At 41.8% G+C, this 16655-nt stretch overlaps 1 protein-coding gene across 23 annotated transcripts in view; it reads right to left on the bottom strand.

The window, feature by feature from the left end:
* ADGRL3 (adhesion G protein-coupled receptor L3) overlaps positions 1 to 16655 on the bottom strand; it is a 524984-nt gene that overhangs the window by 332910 nt on the left and 175419 nt on the right. For all 23 annotated transcript variants that reach the window (XM_063335276.1, XM_063335273.1, XM_063335277.1 and 20 more), the window contains exon 3: positions 5241 to 5484. In XM_063335276.1, the coding sequence (XP_063191346.1) occupies positions 5241 to 5295 (55 nt within the window). In that variant the 5' untranslated portion in view covers positions 5296 to 5484. The remainder of the gene's footprint in view (positions 1 to 5240; positions 5485 to 16655) is intronic.

The following is a 16655-nucleotide window of genomic DNA, read 5'->3' as shown; positions in this document are numbered from 1 at the left end:
TAGTGAGGCAAACGTTCAGCTCACATTAAACAGCACTCTGTCACCAAGGACCAGCTTGCTAGCTTCATATATTCCCCCAAGAAAGATAATGCTGCTTGCTTTAACAGAATCATTGTCACCAGGCAACTACCAGTGCTGTTCAGTAATAAATATTTCCACTGTTCCCACAGAAACTGGCTCGGCATTGCGACCTGCTAATGCCTAGAGAGATCAGCTTGACCTTTGAGCGCCATCTTCTCACAAAGACGTAGCCCTCCCTCACCACAGTTGTCTCCCAGAAACATCGGGAAGATGGCGCAGAAGCACGCAGGGTCAGGACAGGACAGCAGATTAGGCTCTTTTCCTTGCAGCTGCAATGACTCAAAAGGACTTCAAATTTCATTTTCTACTCTGCAAACCATAAATTAGTTCAGCCCCATCTCGACCTATTCTCATACGGAGAGACAAGACAAGATGGCATCCGTCCCTAAATGCAGGAAGGTCACTTTACAGCTACGCCACAACTCTGCATAAATAAATTCTTGGAGGCAACTTGTTTTTTGGAAGTTCAGAGTTGGGCCAGCAGCAACCGTAGCCCTGCCAGTTTGGTGCTGTCAACTGTCAGTAGTAGGCCTTAAGCTTCATAACAATACCATGCTCCAAGGCCTTGTCAGGCTTTGTTTGAACTAGAACCTATCTTCGCTTAAACTTAGCTCTATCTCCAAAGTTGTTTAAGAAACCTTTGCTGCACCTGCAGCTTGCTCTAGGATCAGATGACTCTCATCCAGCCTGTCTTAGCTGCAGCAGCAAAACTATTCTAATGTCAGATACCTATTGTTTGTCTTGTAATTTCAGCCAGGTTTTGGTTATATTACTGCCTCACTTATTCTGGCTTCAGTTTTGCTTAGCTTTGGGTGAGTGAGTGGTTCTGGCCCAAAAACCACATTGTATGTGGAGAAAAAGATTAAGAAACCAAAGTAATCACAGCAATGACTAACCCACCCCATGGATAATCAGGAGGGAACAGTCTGCAACCCATTAAAAATACAGAGTTAAAACATAAAAAAAAAATAAATAAGCCCAAGCAGCTGCAAGACCAAAGAGGAACAAACCCCCGCTTTGCTCAAGCAGGAACCAGGATGCTGACAGATCACTCTCCCAGCACAACTGCAGGGTGAGAGCTTAGCATGAGAGGAAACAGGCAGATCGCCATGCCTGTTGGTTTTATTGCATTTGTAACAGTCTCCAGCAGAAACTGGGCAATTTGGATTATTGCTTTAATCCGGGTAATAAATTGTCATTGTCCTATTCTGGATTGGCTGTTAAAGCATTAGAGTAACAACAACAAAAAAATAACCATTCTTCACTGCCCATCGTGAAATTATGCACACAATACAATCCTTAAAAAAAGATAAATTCAAATAAATAATAATAAAACAATCTGATGGGAAGATAAAGATCTTTGCATTCAACCCTTCTGCTCTTTTCCAAAGCCTAAAATAAATTACTTGTTTGGAGACATGCAGAATTTCACCCCACAGTGATCACAGGTATCCCATCCTGCTCTTAACAGCATGCAGTTCTGAATCCTTTTATTCCTGTTATTATTTTTGTTCAGTAGCCTGGAAGTTTTAAATCTCAACTCTCAGCCACACATGAGCATGACAGCAATGTGACGGAGCAGGTGTATGTCTCTCCAGGCTCACAAACTGAGCTGCTGCCTGTCACATCCATCTCATTTCGGGTGAACCTTGACAGAGTTCATTTGTGGACAAAAAGAAATCTGCTTTGTTTGGGGTCAAGGGGAGGAAGGCTGAGGAAGATGAGAACAGCTGCTCATTCCCAAAAACACCTCTGGGAAATCCACCCGTTACAGGCAAAGAGGATCAGTTTGCTCAGGTGTACATGGGAGGATGCAAGCCAAGGAGTGCTTTCCTGGACGTCCAGGCCTTTGGATGCTTTGAGAAAAGCTTCCAAACAGGGACAAAAAGGAGGCAGGAATACAGAAGCCCTGTGCATAGCAGAGCCCTTGCAAAGGATAACAAAGCCTTTGTTTTTGTTGTGGTTGCCGATTTATTTATTTATTTATTATTCCCTGGTATTGTCACTTTCTAACTTGGTTAATTCACTAATTTTGTATAGCAGGTTTAGCTTTATCCAACAGGTGGATTTACAGGCTTTCCCAGAGCTTAGAAGAGAGGATGGCTTTCTGGGGGCTTCCACACCTGTCTGAGTTGTGTTGTCTATGCAAGCTGTAAGCTATTTTCCATTCAAGTGAAGGGCAACAGTAAAGAAAGCATCCACTACTCAGATCTGCTATTATCTCAAGTATTTCACATGGTTTCAGGTTTTTGTGAGCTACGATTCAGAGCAGTCCAAGCAAAACTAGACAGTACAGCATCTGTGTTTAGGATACAGCCGATTAGCATCATCCCTGAGAAACTGAAAGGATTCATGACTTTTTCCCCTTTCATTATTTCTACAGTTTATCAACAAGATGACATTGTACCAGGGCAGTATCCTGGAAGATTACTTTTCACCTTGCAGATCACTGAAGTCATGCTCCCATTGACTCCACACCTGTCATCACAACCCAAGACACACAATATACTTCAAGAAATGAGATAGCTTAAAAAAAAAAAAGCGCCCCCTCAAAAAAAACCCCAAAAGTAGCAAAGCGAACAACAACAACAAAAAAAACAACAACAAATTTATGAGATCACTGGCCCAAGAAATCTGTCTATAATGTAGCTACCACTACAGATGAAGGGACTGTGTCAGGAAACTCAAAAAGCAAATGAGATGCAGCAAGGTCAGTCTGTAGAAGTAGTTCTATCAACTCTGGCAATGACTACAGGACAGAAGTCGTTGCAGCCCATAAAACAGGAACTCAAATGCTTGAGTGCTGTTTAGCATAACATATGAAAGCTTTCCGCATGCAGTGAAAGCGGACTATTAAAAGGCGGGGAGGTGGAGGGAGCTTAACTTGCCTATTTTTATATGCAAGGTGAGGCTGTGGCATGTATTTTAAACACACATATAACTGTCTTCAGGCTAGCAGAAACCTCTGCATTGATACCGACTTGCCATTCGCTTTAGGCAACCTTCTGCAGGCACTTGCAGGGAGAGGGGCAGTAAGGGAGAGCACCCGAAAGCCGTCAGATATTCAGTCTCTGATATCAAAACCTTTTAAGTCCCATCAGACTATTTATTCCGACCTTTGATACAACTTTGATTTTTATGCACGTGTCCTTCAGTCCCCATGGGAGACCGGATAGGTTTGACTGCCCAGTGCTAGCTGATACCAAACATACTCTTCAAACATCACATCACACAGCTAAATGGCAGTCTTCTCCCTTCGTTTGGTATCAGGAACATACCACCCTCGAACAACCAGACACACAAACAGTAACTGCTTCCCCCAAGAAAGGTAACAGGGCAAAGTTTTGAGATAGTAGCTGCATCCTGGCCAATCTCAGAGATCAAAACAGGGCAGAACCAAACCACGTCCTTTAGCTCAGACCAAAAGATCTTCACTCTCCACCATTCAAAGGTGACTGTGAGCCTCTACCAACTTTCACTAGTGATTTATAGGCATGAGATAACACATGTGTGTTGGTTAGATGCGTGGTGGTCAGACTCACCACCACTACTACTACTACAAAAAACACAGCAGCCTCCCTGTACATTTACTTTGTAGAAGAACATAAAGGGTAAATATATTTCCAGGCACCTCATTTCTCCTTCTCTGGTGTTTGCTCATCTGTAGCATAATAAGACTCCTAGGATACTTGTGACATTTTCATTTACTCTAACCATGAAGCAGGATTTTCCAGCTACAGTGGCACTGCAAATTTAAAACAGAACTGCCAGAGGCATTTTTAAATTGTTAATTGCTTTAACTGTTAATATTGTTTAATTATAAAAGATTTACAAAACATTTACCATTTAACTTTCCTGGAGAAGAATGGAGAGCACCTTTCCTAATAGCTCTTTCATTCCACCCCAATTGGTTGGCTCAGTTGAAATATTCATTTTAATTTTTAAGTCAGGGAAGTGTTTTGCTTGAAGAACGACAGTACGGATAACCTTTGTGCCCAAAGGTGTTATAAGTGATATGAGCACACAGGTTGTACTCTATAAATAGATATATTCAGCCAATTACATGTATTTCATTTTTTAACCTTCTTCGCTGTAAAATTTTGCTCTAGTGTCTTAGCACGTTGACAGTGCATGTAAAGCACAAAAAGTCTGATGAATATTTTAAAAACAGGTGCCCACAGCCTACATGCAGGGAGTCGTGTTATTTACAGACATGCTCTCATTGACCTAGTCATAATTAAAATTAACCTGACGTAATTAAAATGAGAACCGAGATCCTTGGTGGAGCTCACCTTCCATTTAGGCATCAGGAAAATCAGGCAGCCAGATTTTCCAAAGCTCTGCTCTGAGCACTTAGCAACCATCACTGCAAATAGGAGCTCCTGAACCCTTCAGCATTTATGAAATCTAGCAACTTCCTTCTGGGGCCTACATTTGGCTTTCTCATATCAAGATAACTAACCCCAGGCCTCAAAATCTTACTCCAAAGAATTAAACATGTCAGATTTCACTAAACGTTCTCTTGGCTAATAAAGAGATCAAGTTTTTCTGCTAGAGCTCATACACCTGCGCTGCTAGCTCAGTTCTTAGATGCATCCTAGCTGTGCAGCATGGTGCTATGCCTAATGACTCCACATGGCTGGGTGGGTTACACAGCACGCCAGGCTAAGGCAACTATACTGGATTTGGTTCTTCTCGGCTCAGAGTCCTTGAGATTATGAGACCCTCTGTCTTTTGGCGGAGCACAGAAACATCCACTGCAATTGGTTGAAATCACAGTCTAACATGATGGCAAGCGAGATCCTACTCTGGAGCTGTGGCTAAAGGGGGACGTGCAGCCCCTCACTGAGCAGTATTCACAGAAGGGAAATTCATTTCCGTGCAGAGCCCAGGAGAGACAATCCCAGTTGACACACAGCCTGCCTCAACATAGCAGCTAAACTCAATAACAGAAGTCTTTTTGTGTGGCCAGAGTTCTTTGTTTCAGGACTTAACGAGTCACAATGTAGCCTGGGAACTCAAACACCTGGGGTGGAAGGGAGGAAATCGACATCCTGGAAAAAAACCACACCATTAGGTAAAAGACATAGGCAAAATCCTTGCTATTTTCTATTCTGTTTTCTCTTCCCACAGGCAAATTTACACCATCTCTCACTCACCATGGGCTAACGGTGTTAAGAGCATTGTGAAGAACAGCAGCTGTGATGACCACATGACTGTGAAGGAGGGCTTGAAAGTATCCCAGCAAACGAGGGTTCAAACAAAACAAGGTGAGCGTCCTCCTGCACTTGCTTCCAACACTTCAACTGTTGGCATTCAATTCACATCCAAAAAGGGGAAAAAAAACAATCAAAAAATAATAATAAAAAAAAAATCCCACAGCCAGTATCCAGAGCCTGAGACCTACAAATAAGAAAGGAAAAAAAAAATGCAGTTAGTAAAACAATAAAGTTTTGCTGCGTTTCTTTGCTGCCAACAGCTGTAAAGGCAAACATTTTCCACCACACACACCCCTCACCCCCCCACCCTGCCCCTTCAGATGGATGCACATTCCTATGTACACTAGGAATTAAAACTTGTCCCTGCGCAGAAAGCCAGTTTGTGCATCACTGATGCTCTGCTTCCTCTCTCAAAACACAGCTTAAGACAGCAGTTTTGAACAATGATGCCCACAGGTCCAGAGAGTCGGCAATCTTCAAAGTTGACTAGAAAAAACAAGTCCATACGTATTGCATGGTATCCTACCTACATGGGACTTCTAAAACAGGCTGCAACTCTCCTGAAAACATTTGGGTGTCTAGAAATCACAAGCCAACAGAAGCCTAGGCTCTGTGCTAACCTTTTACGCAGAAATACGTTTCTACGTAGCCACTTCTTTTCCACCCAAAACCCTCAAATACAGGGGGGCCAAAGAGTAAATGCAAGCTCCTGAAAGAGCACGCTTCCCAGCGTGCTGGCAAGTCAGCAAACTGCTGACAAGAGAGGTCACTTTGCCACTTGGTCTAGCCCATACTTGCGAGCACACACGGGAAGCACAGTGCTTTAGGAGAAAACGCACCTCAGAGTTGTGCGTTGCACTCCCTGGCCTGTTAAAACTCCCTTCTGTTCAAACAGAAACCTTTTATCAGTATATGTAAACACATCCAACACCAGCTCGGCTGGTCCCAGTGTAGGGGTTAAGACACCAGACAACAATCCTGCTTTCTCTTTAATCTCCTGTGCAGTATGTAATGCAGGTAGACCGGCTGGCCAAAAATTATCTATGCAAACATCTGCTACATGTCCTGAGCGACTTGGGCAGAAACTGAGCCCAGTGCTTCCTCAAGTAGCCTGGCATTGCATTATTTTTTTTTTTATTATTATTTTCTGCTAAGACCTGTCACTCCATTTGCATTTCTCCCACGGCTCTGCTGTTGAGGCTGATGCCAAGATACCAAGCAGTGGGATCACTAATATGGTTTGGGAGTATGTCTGCCAGCGATACGCCTACAAACCTCTCTATCCCCTGGTTTGAGTTGTCCTGTAGGGATTTTAACCACTGAATCTGGACCCGCTTTGAACCCAAGTTCAGCCTAAAAGTCACCCTTTCCCTATAGCTACCTTCTATAGTGACTGCAGTGACTCAGGCACTCACTCCTAGTTGAGCTCTGCAGGATTCATCGTGGGATTAAAAATAATGGTCTCTTCCATCCCACATGTTTACAGGAAAGCACCGGGAACTTTGAATTCATGCTTGAATAGAAACATTCACTCATTTAATCGGAGAAAGTATTCCAGCTTCCCAACATTTTAATCTCTCAAGAAGGGGCTAGATGGCCGCAGTGACTCAAACTTGGCAGGGAAAAAACGACTATACAGAGTTAAACCATGGCATCAGTTTGAGACTTAGCTCCCCACTGATTTTGAAATGATGATAAAATATGAGGAATTGAAAAGTACTTTGCATATCTGTTTTTGAACTCCCTAGACTCTGCAGCCTTCGCAGCACTGGTCTAATTAAAAATCTCTCCAAAAATCTCTGATCAACAGAAGTTATTCTTCTCTGAGCAAAGCAGCTGTTTTCGCCAACTTTTGTTCTTACCCAAAACCCTGTTTGAGCCAGAAGACATATGAAAAACTGTGCTGCATGCCATTGTGATGTGGGTATATTTCTGAAACTCCAGCATGACAGAGTGGCCTTTGTTTTGCCTCCTATCGTTGCTGATCAACTAAATCAAAACCCACATTGTTCAGAACCAAAGTCCATAAGGAAGCCGCATTTTTTTTTACGATAAATATATCTGCTTACACTGCCAAGATTTTATTCTCCCACTCTACTCTCCTCCCCAGTCTATCCTTGTGATTTGTTCACTCAAATGTAGCATTTAGTTTCCAAAGCTTTTTCTCAGCTCTCTAACTGCAGTGACTAAAAAGTCCAAGGTCAATATGCAGTCAAGTGGCTTCTTTATAGACATCCTAGAAATTAAAACTTCGCTCGAGCTGTAACTAATCAGAATGGTCACTGATAATATTTAAAGCCTGTTTTCCAAAGGGGGACAAGACTCATGAATATTTTAAGTCATACATTCTAAACAGCAATCAAGTTTTCCATTTATATTTTAGGAGGCTACCAGTACACATCAAACTACACCACTGGCCATTATTTATGCATGCTTTTTCTACAGCATCCTCTGTAAAGTTTTAAAAGTGAGAAGCTTTTTGAGCTACACAATTTGAAAAGGCATACAGAGATGGGGGAAAGCTATCCAAACTCAGGTACACCTCCCTGAAGCAAAAGCTCAGCCCAGCAGTGAAGGAATGGAGGTTTGTTTTCTGATTTGTATTTGTTTAAACTGAATCAAGTTCTGGATAATACAAATCTGTTAGAAAGAGGTAACATCATGGTGGAGTAAAAGGGTTTTGGGTGTAAAGTGAAGAAGTCACAAATTAATTATGCTACCTATCCCAAAGAAGGGATACTTGTCAACAAAATATTTACACAGTGGCCTTTAAAATTGTTTGTGTCTATCTACATATTCCTGCATGACAGGATTCAAGGATTTCTTCTATGGTCTCACAGGCTGGGGCTGAACATGCAAAAGGACTCATCTCATTTCTGCAGAGTCCAAACACTAAGTTGGGGAACTAATGTCTTGCAACCACCAGAACCACAAATAAACATTTTATCATACTGGAAAGAGCATTATTCAGTCACAAAGCTCTTGTACAAAACAGAGATGATAGGAGTAGCTCAGCATTATGCACCATTTAACGCCAATTGTAAATCTGGCCCAATATTCCCAGCCCTACTTTCCTTCCTGCCAACGTAGAACAAGCTGGAGACACGGCCTGTCAGGTTATGTCTGCACACCCTGGCTGGCACAACCTTGCCCTTAAGCCTGCTCCTATAAAGACTTCAACACCTTAGGCTTAAGCTCACGCACAATTATTAACAAATCCACAACGTGTTCTGAGAAGTGCCGAAGTTATTTGACAACACAGGGCACCCCTATATTAACCAAACACATTATAATGCTGCAAAGTTCTGGGTGGTTTTGTGTTCCGTGTAATCAAATAATCATAGTGTGTTTATGAAATGGAGATCTGCAGGGGAACAGCTAGATAGGAAATGAGTAGAGCAACCCTTTTTCTTAATTGTAACACAACCCTCTCAAGCAGCATTATGAGATGCAGAAAGAGGCCTGCAGAACAAAATTCACTTAATCTTTGGATTACCTCCAGACAAAGTACAGCCAAAGAGAGAAACTAGAGCACGTATCTGTGAACTGTTCACTGCACAGTGTTACACTTACTGATGCAAGAAGGGGATATACCATCACAGTGAAAAATTTAAGGTCTACACTTGACCTAAGAGGGTTTGGACTTGAACCACAAAGTCGTCGAAGCCTGCATTGATTTAAAAGAAAGTTCTTTTGCTCACTGACCTTTCTGCCCATAGGGCTGCCCCGACACCCTTCGTGATCTGCAGCCAAGGATCACCCAAACCCGATTTGCATGCTGGCAGTTCCCAAAAATCCAACTCCAAGTGGTACTAACAGAAGAGGAGAAAGCTAAAGGAAACTAAGGCCTTGTGGTGAAGAGATGAGCAGTGAAATATACATCAAGGCGTCGTTCATAAAAGAGCATTATGGATACACTGACAAACTCAACATCTACCCAAGTCTGTTCTTCAGCAGTTGATGTCAAGCAGCACATGGAGCATTTTCTGAGCTCATCTGTTGACGGTCTACAGGGAGGGTGAAAAAGAAAAGGAAGCCAGTTCATCTGGTGAGTGAACAGATAAGCTTGAATTCAAAGTAGAATTCAGAGCAGCACATGCCAAACCTGTCATAAATCCACTTAATTACTGCCTTCCTCCAAACATGAGCATTTTGCACCTGCACAAAGCCGGACACTACCCTTCTCACATGGCAAAAGCTGCCTAGCTTCCTCAGTCTAGACTGAGGGTACGGTCACAGGAGGAGCAAGAGTGTTTTACAAGGGCGCTCATTAGCAAAACCAAGATAGAAATGCCCTATTTTTCTTATCCAGTTTTACTTGCAGCAATTTTCTTCCCCACCCCTGAAAACGTGCATAGTAAAACTAGCTTAAAAAAAACTCAGTAATGCAAGGATTACTTTATATTTCTTAATAGAAAAGATTCCTGCGCTTATCTACTCCTTTCGCAGAAGTTGCTTACCAAGTAAAAAATAAGCATGATGTTTCAAACAAATATCGATTAAATCCACTATTTACAAGGGAAAAAGTTTCAAAGTAATTAAACTCTTTAAAGCTGATGGGCCAAGGTGGAACCACGGATGTAATTCCCCATTCTCAGCACCTGCTACTCGAGACAATTTATTCTAGACAACATTTTCAGAATTTCACTGAAAAGAGAGGGAAGATAAATAACGCCAGCAAGGAAAAAGATAACATGCAATCTCTGCAAAATTAAATTAACTGCAATTTAGCGTTAGAAAATTTCTTTGCAGTAAAAGAATGATCTGTATTGCCACTCCCATTATGAATGGCTAAACAAAAGAATTGCTGCAATACATTTGGTCATGAGTTGTCTGCAAAACACTTTTTTTTGTTGTTTATTTTTTTGCAACATTACTGAAAAAGAAGAGCTTTGCCCCTCCTTCCTCTTTCCACCTTTACCCTATGTCAAATCCTTTTCCCTGTCAGGTACCTAGGATGTGGCTCCACAGTCACTTTGTGGTGGCAGCAACAAAACCTGCCATGTAAAAGGTCACACAGACATTACTGACAGTGTAACACAGGGGGAGCAGGGCAGGAGCAGGCTGCACTCCCGGCATTTCAAGAGGACAACATGCACTTTCTCTCCTAGGCACTCACTGAAGTTACCACTGCAGGGATGTAGTTATTTATGCTCAGATTTTTCCACGAGCATTTTTGAAGAAGTCAGGAACATGTTTCTGAGATACATAAACTAAATTGTCCGTAAACTTTTACCTATGTCTCCATTTAGCCCAGGAGACGGTTCATCCCATACTGCAAATGCTCATAAAGTCAGAGCTTTCACAGAGTTCAGGAAGACAGGCTTTTGTTTCACAAAATATCAAGCCATGGCCTTTGGCTCTTCATTTCAGTTTTTAAGTTTACTAGATGTGATGCACTGTGAGAGACCCCATGACGCTTCTTAGGGTGAGTGAACTCACCAACTTGTGGTTCAGCCTGCTCACATCTATGTCCTCTTTCTGTACTGCAGACTGCTCCTGTTCTCTCTCACATCTCTGCCGAGGCTGTGAACTCAGAAGGAAACTCTTCAATCCTCTCACCCCATGTGCACAAAACTACGAGGTATTTCCAAGTCTCTATTTCCAAGCAAGGTTTAAAACAAACACGTGCACTTCTGCCCCTAACTGCACATTCCTGTATGTTAACATTCATTTCATCCACATTGTTTGAAAACCCAAGACCATTCTGTCCTTTACTCCTCCTTTGTATCTTATGTAGCACTCTGAGAAGCAATTTTAAGAACAAGCAAGCATCAATGTCTAATAAGTTTGGGCTCACCCTAGATTCTCAGGTATCACTGCAGCGCTACTTACACTCCCCCCATAAGAGGAGCAGCCGGGGCCACAAAGAATCCCTGCCAGCTCAAACCAAGCCTCATCAACCACCTGTTTAGGCTATAATGCAAAGTGACAAAGAACTCTTTAGATGTAGCACAGGGTTCGCTGCAACATAACTCTCAAGTGTTAACCGAGTCAATTCATTTCAGATTAATCAAGCCTTTGATAAGAGCACACCCGAATACAGACCAGCTGAAGATAGTAGTTTGGTTCCGTCCCCGTCCTCCCCCCTTCCCCGTGTAGGTGAAGTAGAGGCTTTTGTGCTTTTCCAAAGGTCAAAAGGGGAACTTTAACTATCATTTAACTATCAGCTGCTTGTTGGTTTTCCCATTCAATCCAGGATCAAGGCAATTTCAGCAGAAAATGATAACCAAACTAAAAGTGAAGCTACTCACGCATCTTGTGACTTCACATAGGAGGATGGGGCCAAAGAACAGAGAGAAAAGGAATAGCCTTGGAAACATGGTTTAGAAGCTTAGAAAGATTGTACCGAATTGTACGCATGAATATCACAGCTACTGAATGCTCCAGGCCTTTCTTCTAAGCACTTGCTGGTTATCCTTGGCAAACTACTTAGTTACAGATTTAAGAGAGGAAGGTACATCGTTCACAAGGTCCCTACATGTATGCAAACATATGGTAACACATGCAAAATTTCAAAAGGTACAGGTTATCATCTGAGGATGTGGTAAAACATGCAAATGTTTGTGTTGCATTACCACCCCTCAATCAGCAGGCTTCCTGTAAACTGATTAGGAAAAACTTGGTACTCTCACTGGTCAAGCACCACCTGCTAAAGCAGCTCGCAGCTGGCAAGAAGCAAGTCAGTCCCTTCACCATGCGAAACCCCACCAGGGGAAAAAAGCCCTACAAGTCTTGGGAAAAGCTATGCAACAGCTCTGCAGCTCTTCGCACAAGCCGCATAGCGCCATGAACTTCTGACCACCTGAAACAATCCTATTTCATCATCATTCAGCAATTATTACAACGTTCTGCAAACTTTTGATGAGGTGTTAAGATCCTTCTTGAAGATTTATTATACCCATGCAATACACCATCTTTCTCAAATATTTTAGTTTGTAGCACATGTTTATAGAGGGAAAATAATACATAGGCAACCACTCCTCACGGTATTGCCAACGGTTATGATTTCATTGCAAAATTCTCAGTATGTGGCAGCTCCTTGCAATAATGAACATTTCAGCTTTCTTTTCAAGTAAATTTCTCCTTACAGAGAAAAGCTGAAAAATAGGACCCAAATGCAGCTAAGAGCCTTGGTAAACTGGTGGTAAATAAACATAACTCAACATATTTATTTGATATGAAATTCTCATGACTTTTAATCAAATCTCATAATTTTTCTGTGAATGATTCATGATGTTGAAAGCCTGGGTTTGACAATACTCTTGTAATGCGTATTTGCATTCTACAGAGCCTTTGGCAATTCTTCTGTGACAAATAAAACATGTGTGGTGTATGCATTGAAAATGGAGACAAGCTTCTCACCAGGGTCAGCATAATTTTAACTTCCCTTCGCTACCATTAGAAGAGCTTGTATTTTGAGGCATCACCTCTCTCGTACATACTAGCACCATTTATTCAAGTGTCATACCATGGCTATAATTGTGACAGCACAGATTCTGCATTGGGTCTTGCTTTAACCTGAGGAAGTGACAGTCTCCAAGGAGAAAATTAGCCAAAGGAAATGACAGAAAATTCCAGGAGAGTTCAAGTAGCACATCTTTAAGTGAAGTGTGATACTGGGACCAGAGGAAGAATACTCCTAAATGCCTCTGGATGCAGCCTTTAAAATAATTTTCAGTATTCATTTATCCACCCTATCTCTCTCTTCCCGCTCTCTCTGTCTCCTTCATAACACCTCTAATTTTCTTCCTTTCCTCTTCCTGACAGGAAAGGACCTCTTTAACTTACATTGCCCAAAATTGTCCAGCAGCTGCAGATATAGAAGGAGAGAGGAGTTTAGTGCCATTTGCCATCACAGCAAGATGGGGTTTTGGGGGTGGGTTTTCTTCCTGGGGGGCACAGGCGAATGCAGGCAGCGGGCATTTCTCATTTGCCTGCAGCTCATCAGGAGGCAGCCCAAAGTACATATGGGTGGGCTCCATCTCTCTGTACATCAGCCAGAAACAGGAGGATGGCGCACTGGCTTTCAGAGCTGCTTGCTACCCAAAAGTGGCATATGCCAGAGAAGAATCTTGCTTGCCGTGAGGATGGTGAAACTCTTTCTTGTGGGCCCTGCAATTCAGAAAAGGGGAAAGGGGCTGCCTTATGTCTACCTCTTGGCATACTCCTTCACATCCCAGTTGGCCCCACAGCTCTTTGGATACGGAGGTTAAACAGCAAAGTTAAAGACATCAACAGCTACAGAGAATTGAGCGCTGCTGAGCTGAAGCGGGCGGCCTGGCCTCTATGATGGCTTGTTTCACAGGCCCCGCAGCGGCCGGGCCTGACAGACAGCAACGCGCGAACTGAAATACCAGGGTCACAGCTGCATTTGTGGTAGGAAGCAGTACTTTTGACAACGCTGGATCTCCTCAGCCTTTGACTCACTCCAGCTCCAGTCACTACTCGCATGTCTAACTATTTGTAGTAATAAAAAAGGGAAAGAGTACCGCTTGACTGAGCAATTGCAGTGAAAACAGCAGCAAAGCTGTGATCTATCTCCTATCTGTAAAATGTGTCTCCAGGGCTTTTTTATTCTGCTCTTGCTTACTATTCCTTTCTCAGATGGATGGTAACAGGTATTACTTGTTTTGCACTAAGAAAATGCAATTTCCTTCACTTTTTGTGCTGATTGGGAAATTAACAGGTACTATAGCAAGGTTAATTGCTTTTCTCATTTAAAATGTACTGCTCTTGAAAGAATTAGAATAACAAGAAGAGATCACCTACATATACAACTCCATGCACACGTGCACGCCATCAAATGAAACAAAAATCACTGGCAAATGAGATTAATGGCAAAAGCCAGGTGAATAACGTGTTTTTATGAGAAAGTTATCTAGGAAAAAGTTAAGTTTAATTGTCTTTCAGATCTGTTATGATGTAATAAATGTCTATTAATGTTTAGCAGCAAATTGGGTTTTAATGATCATTGCTATTTTTGGCTGGTGGATGACATGTAGTTTAAATATAAACCAGATTTATGTTTTACACCAGGATGACTTTCTCGGACGACTCTCCTTGACTTAACCTCTTCACACCCCATGAGACATTTAATATAATTTTATTTCTAATAGACTGTGAGCCAATAGGATCATATTTGCTACTACTGATGTTTTCAATGAGAAATAAAATCAATGAAGTTTATGCTGAAGATCAGTGTAAGTGATTAATTAAGTGTAAGTGGCTTGGAAAATATTAGGAGGGTTACATTATTCAACCAAGTTATGCAAATTAAGAAAGAATCTGGATAGAAGTAAAATCTATGAAAAACTCCTGACCTTACTGCGTTGGAGAAATCTTAGCTAGAATTTATTCTTTTGTGGGCACTCTCAAAAATGAGTATTAGTTGGAGAGAAACTTTGTCTCATTTTTCAACACAAGCAGTCAACCTTAAGCATTCATACCTACAGTGGGGAAAAAAAAAAAAAGAAAAAGAAAGAAAGAAAATCTTTTTCTTAGACCCAGAGACAATAAAGCAGCCCAGTGGGTTGCTAGGAAAAAAAAAACAAACAGCACTTGAGGTAGTACAGAAAGAGCAGGCAAGTGAGGCAAAGCCAGACCATAGACTGACTTGTGAAAGCAAGACAGTAACACAGAAGCAGCATTCTGCATCATAAAAAAAAGTAATAGATACAACATTTATTCTTCTGCATGTATATCTAAATTTCTAGGTGTTATATTTTTCAATAAGCTACATACTAAGGAATAATAGAAAAAGCAATAGGCCAAATAACAGAACAGAAAGTATTTACAGTTCCCTACAGCAAATGTCTGAGTAGTAATAACAAAGAGCCTGTTTTTCCACATTTTACCATGTTAATGACTTCTGTTACACATTAATCAAGAGTTCAGCCTCTTTGATCTTTAGAGGAGAAAAAAAAAAAAAGAGAGAGATTTAATTATTGCACTCATTTTCTGCACAGATACTTCTGTTATTATTTATATTCTGCTAACAGAGGTCACCATCTAACCCAAAGCCTAGTTATGAAAGGTTCTGGGCATTCTCACAGTAAAATACAGCTTTCTTCTTTCTTCCCCTTTCCTCCCTCATATTATCCAATCAACAAAGAACAGGAGGAAAACACTCTTTTGCAGAGAATAAAGGTGTAGAGAGAGCAACTGGTGATTTCCACGTGTGCCTTTCAACTCTGAAACCAAGCTTCAGCCAGGAAGTGGACTATTTCCCTCTGACTTCGATAATAAGTGGTAAATACTCAACATTTCCTTAATCCCTGCAGAAGCAGCCCCTCCAACGAGAGCAACTGAACCCCAGCCCAATCTCTGACGAAAATATTCCCCCCCTCCAGTAATGTGCAGTTGCCTTAGCTTTGTCCCTCTCCAAAGGAGTACTTTGGAGATCTTTTAGGTTAGCAGCGAACCCAGTCTCTTCCCAAGCTACTACTTCAGCACTGAAGCTCAGTTAGCAAACTGGGTAGCAAAGCTCACGTCGAACCTTATAGAAAGGAGGTAATATCCTCAGCATCCCTCTTATTGCCTTGACAAGAGTACTGCCAACCACGTGTAAGGTGTTGCTAAACCCCTGTCCAGTGAAAATGTGAGGGCTCAGCTGTGTGTGAAGGTACTTTGATGACACCTCAAGCCAGCAGTCCCCCCTCAAACACAAGCTGGCAGACTGCAACTTCTTTGGTCTCCTTCCTAAGGAGGAGCATCATACAGATATACACAACAGCTATTTGCAATCCGAACGGACCACTGCGCTACAGCTGAAAGTCAATGCTTCTCTGGGTACTACAAAGGAAACATTTTATACTAGGAACTCCGGATGGAAAAAATATTTATATAATATGATCACACACACTTCTCTCTTCCCTTTTGAAGTGAAACAAAGGCCAGATATCTACAGCTGAAACTACAAGAGGGATTTTAACTAAAGAGAATATTTAAACCCAGCTGGAATTTCACCAGGAGCTCCCAGCTGAAGCCGCCACTCTCGCACCACAACCTGGCATCACCAAGATCTACATGGTGACCAGTTCTTCTCCAAAAGGACTGGCCCCCTAATTCTTGCAAAAGGTATTTTTAGAGTCAAAAATAGTTGCTTTTTGCAAAAGAAGAGCTACTAAGTCCGGTAAGCACGTGTACTTTTTAAAGGGTACTATAAAGTTTCTAAACAGTAAAACGTTTGGGTGGGTGAAAGGCTAAAATTAATTAATTCCTTGAGTACCTTCTTGCAGAAATTAATTGCGAGGACAATCAGGACAAACGTGGTTAAGAGAATTGTTTTGGGCAGATAAGTAAGGAATGAGAGATACTTTCCGTATTTTCATGCCTCATAGCTGTGGCTCAGTA

Source organism: Chroicocephalus ridibundus, chromosome 5, assembly GCF_963924245.1.
Source record: "Chroicocephalus ridibundus chromosome 5, bChrRid1.1, whole genome shotgun sequence".
Lineage (NCBI taxonomy): Eukaryota > Metazoa > Chordata > Aves > Charadriiformes > Laridae > Chroicocephalus > Chroicocephalus ridibundus.
This window is presented reverse-complemented; position numbering and strand designations above follow the sequence as displayed.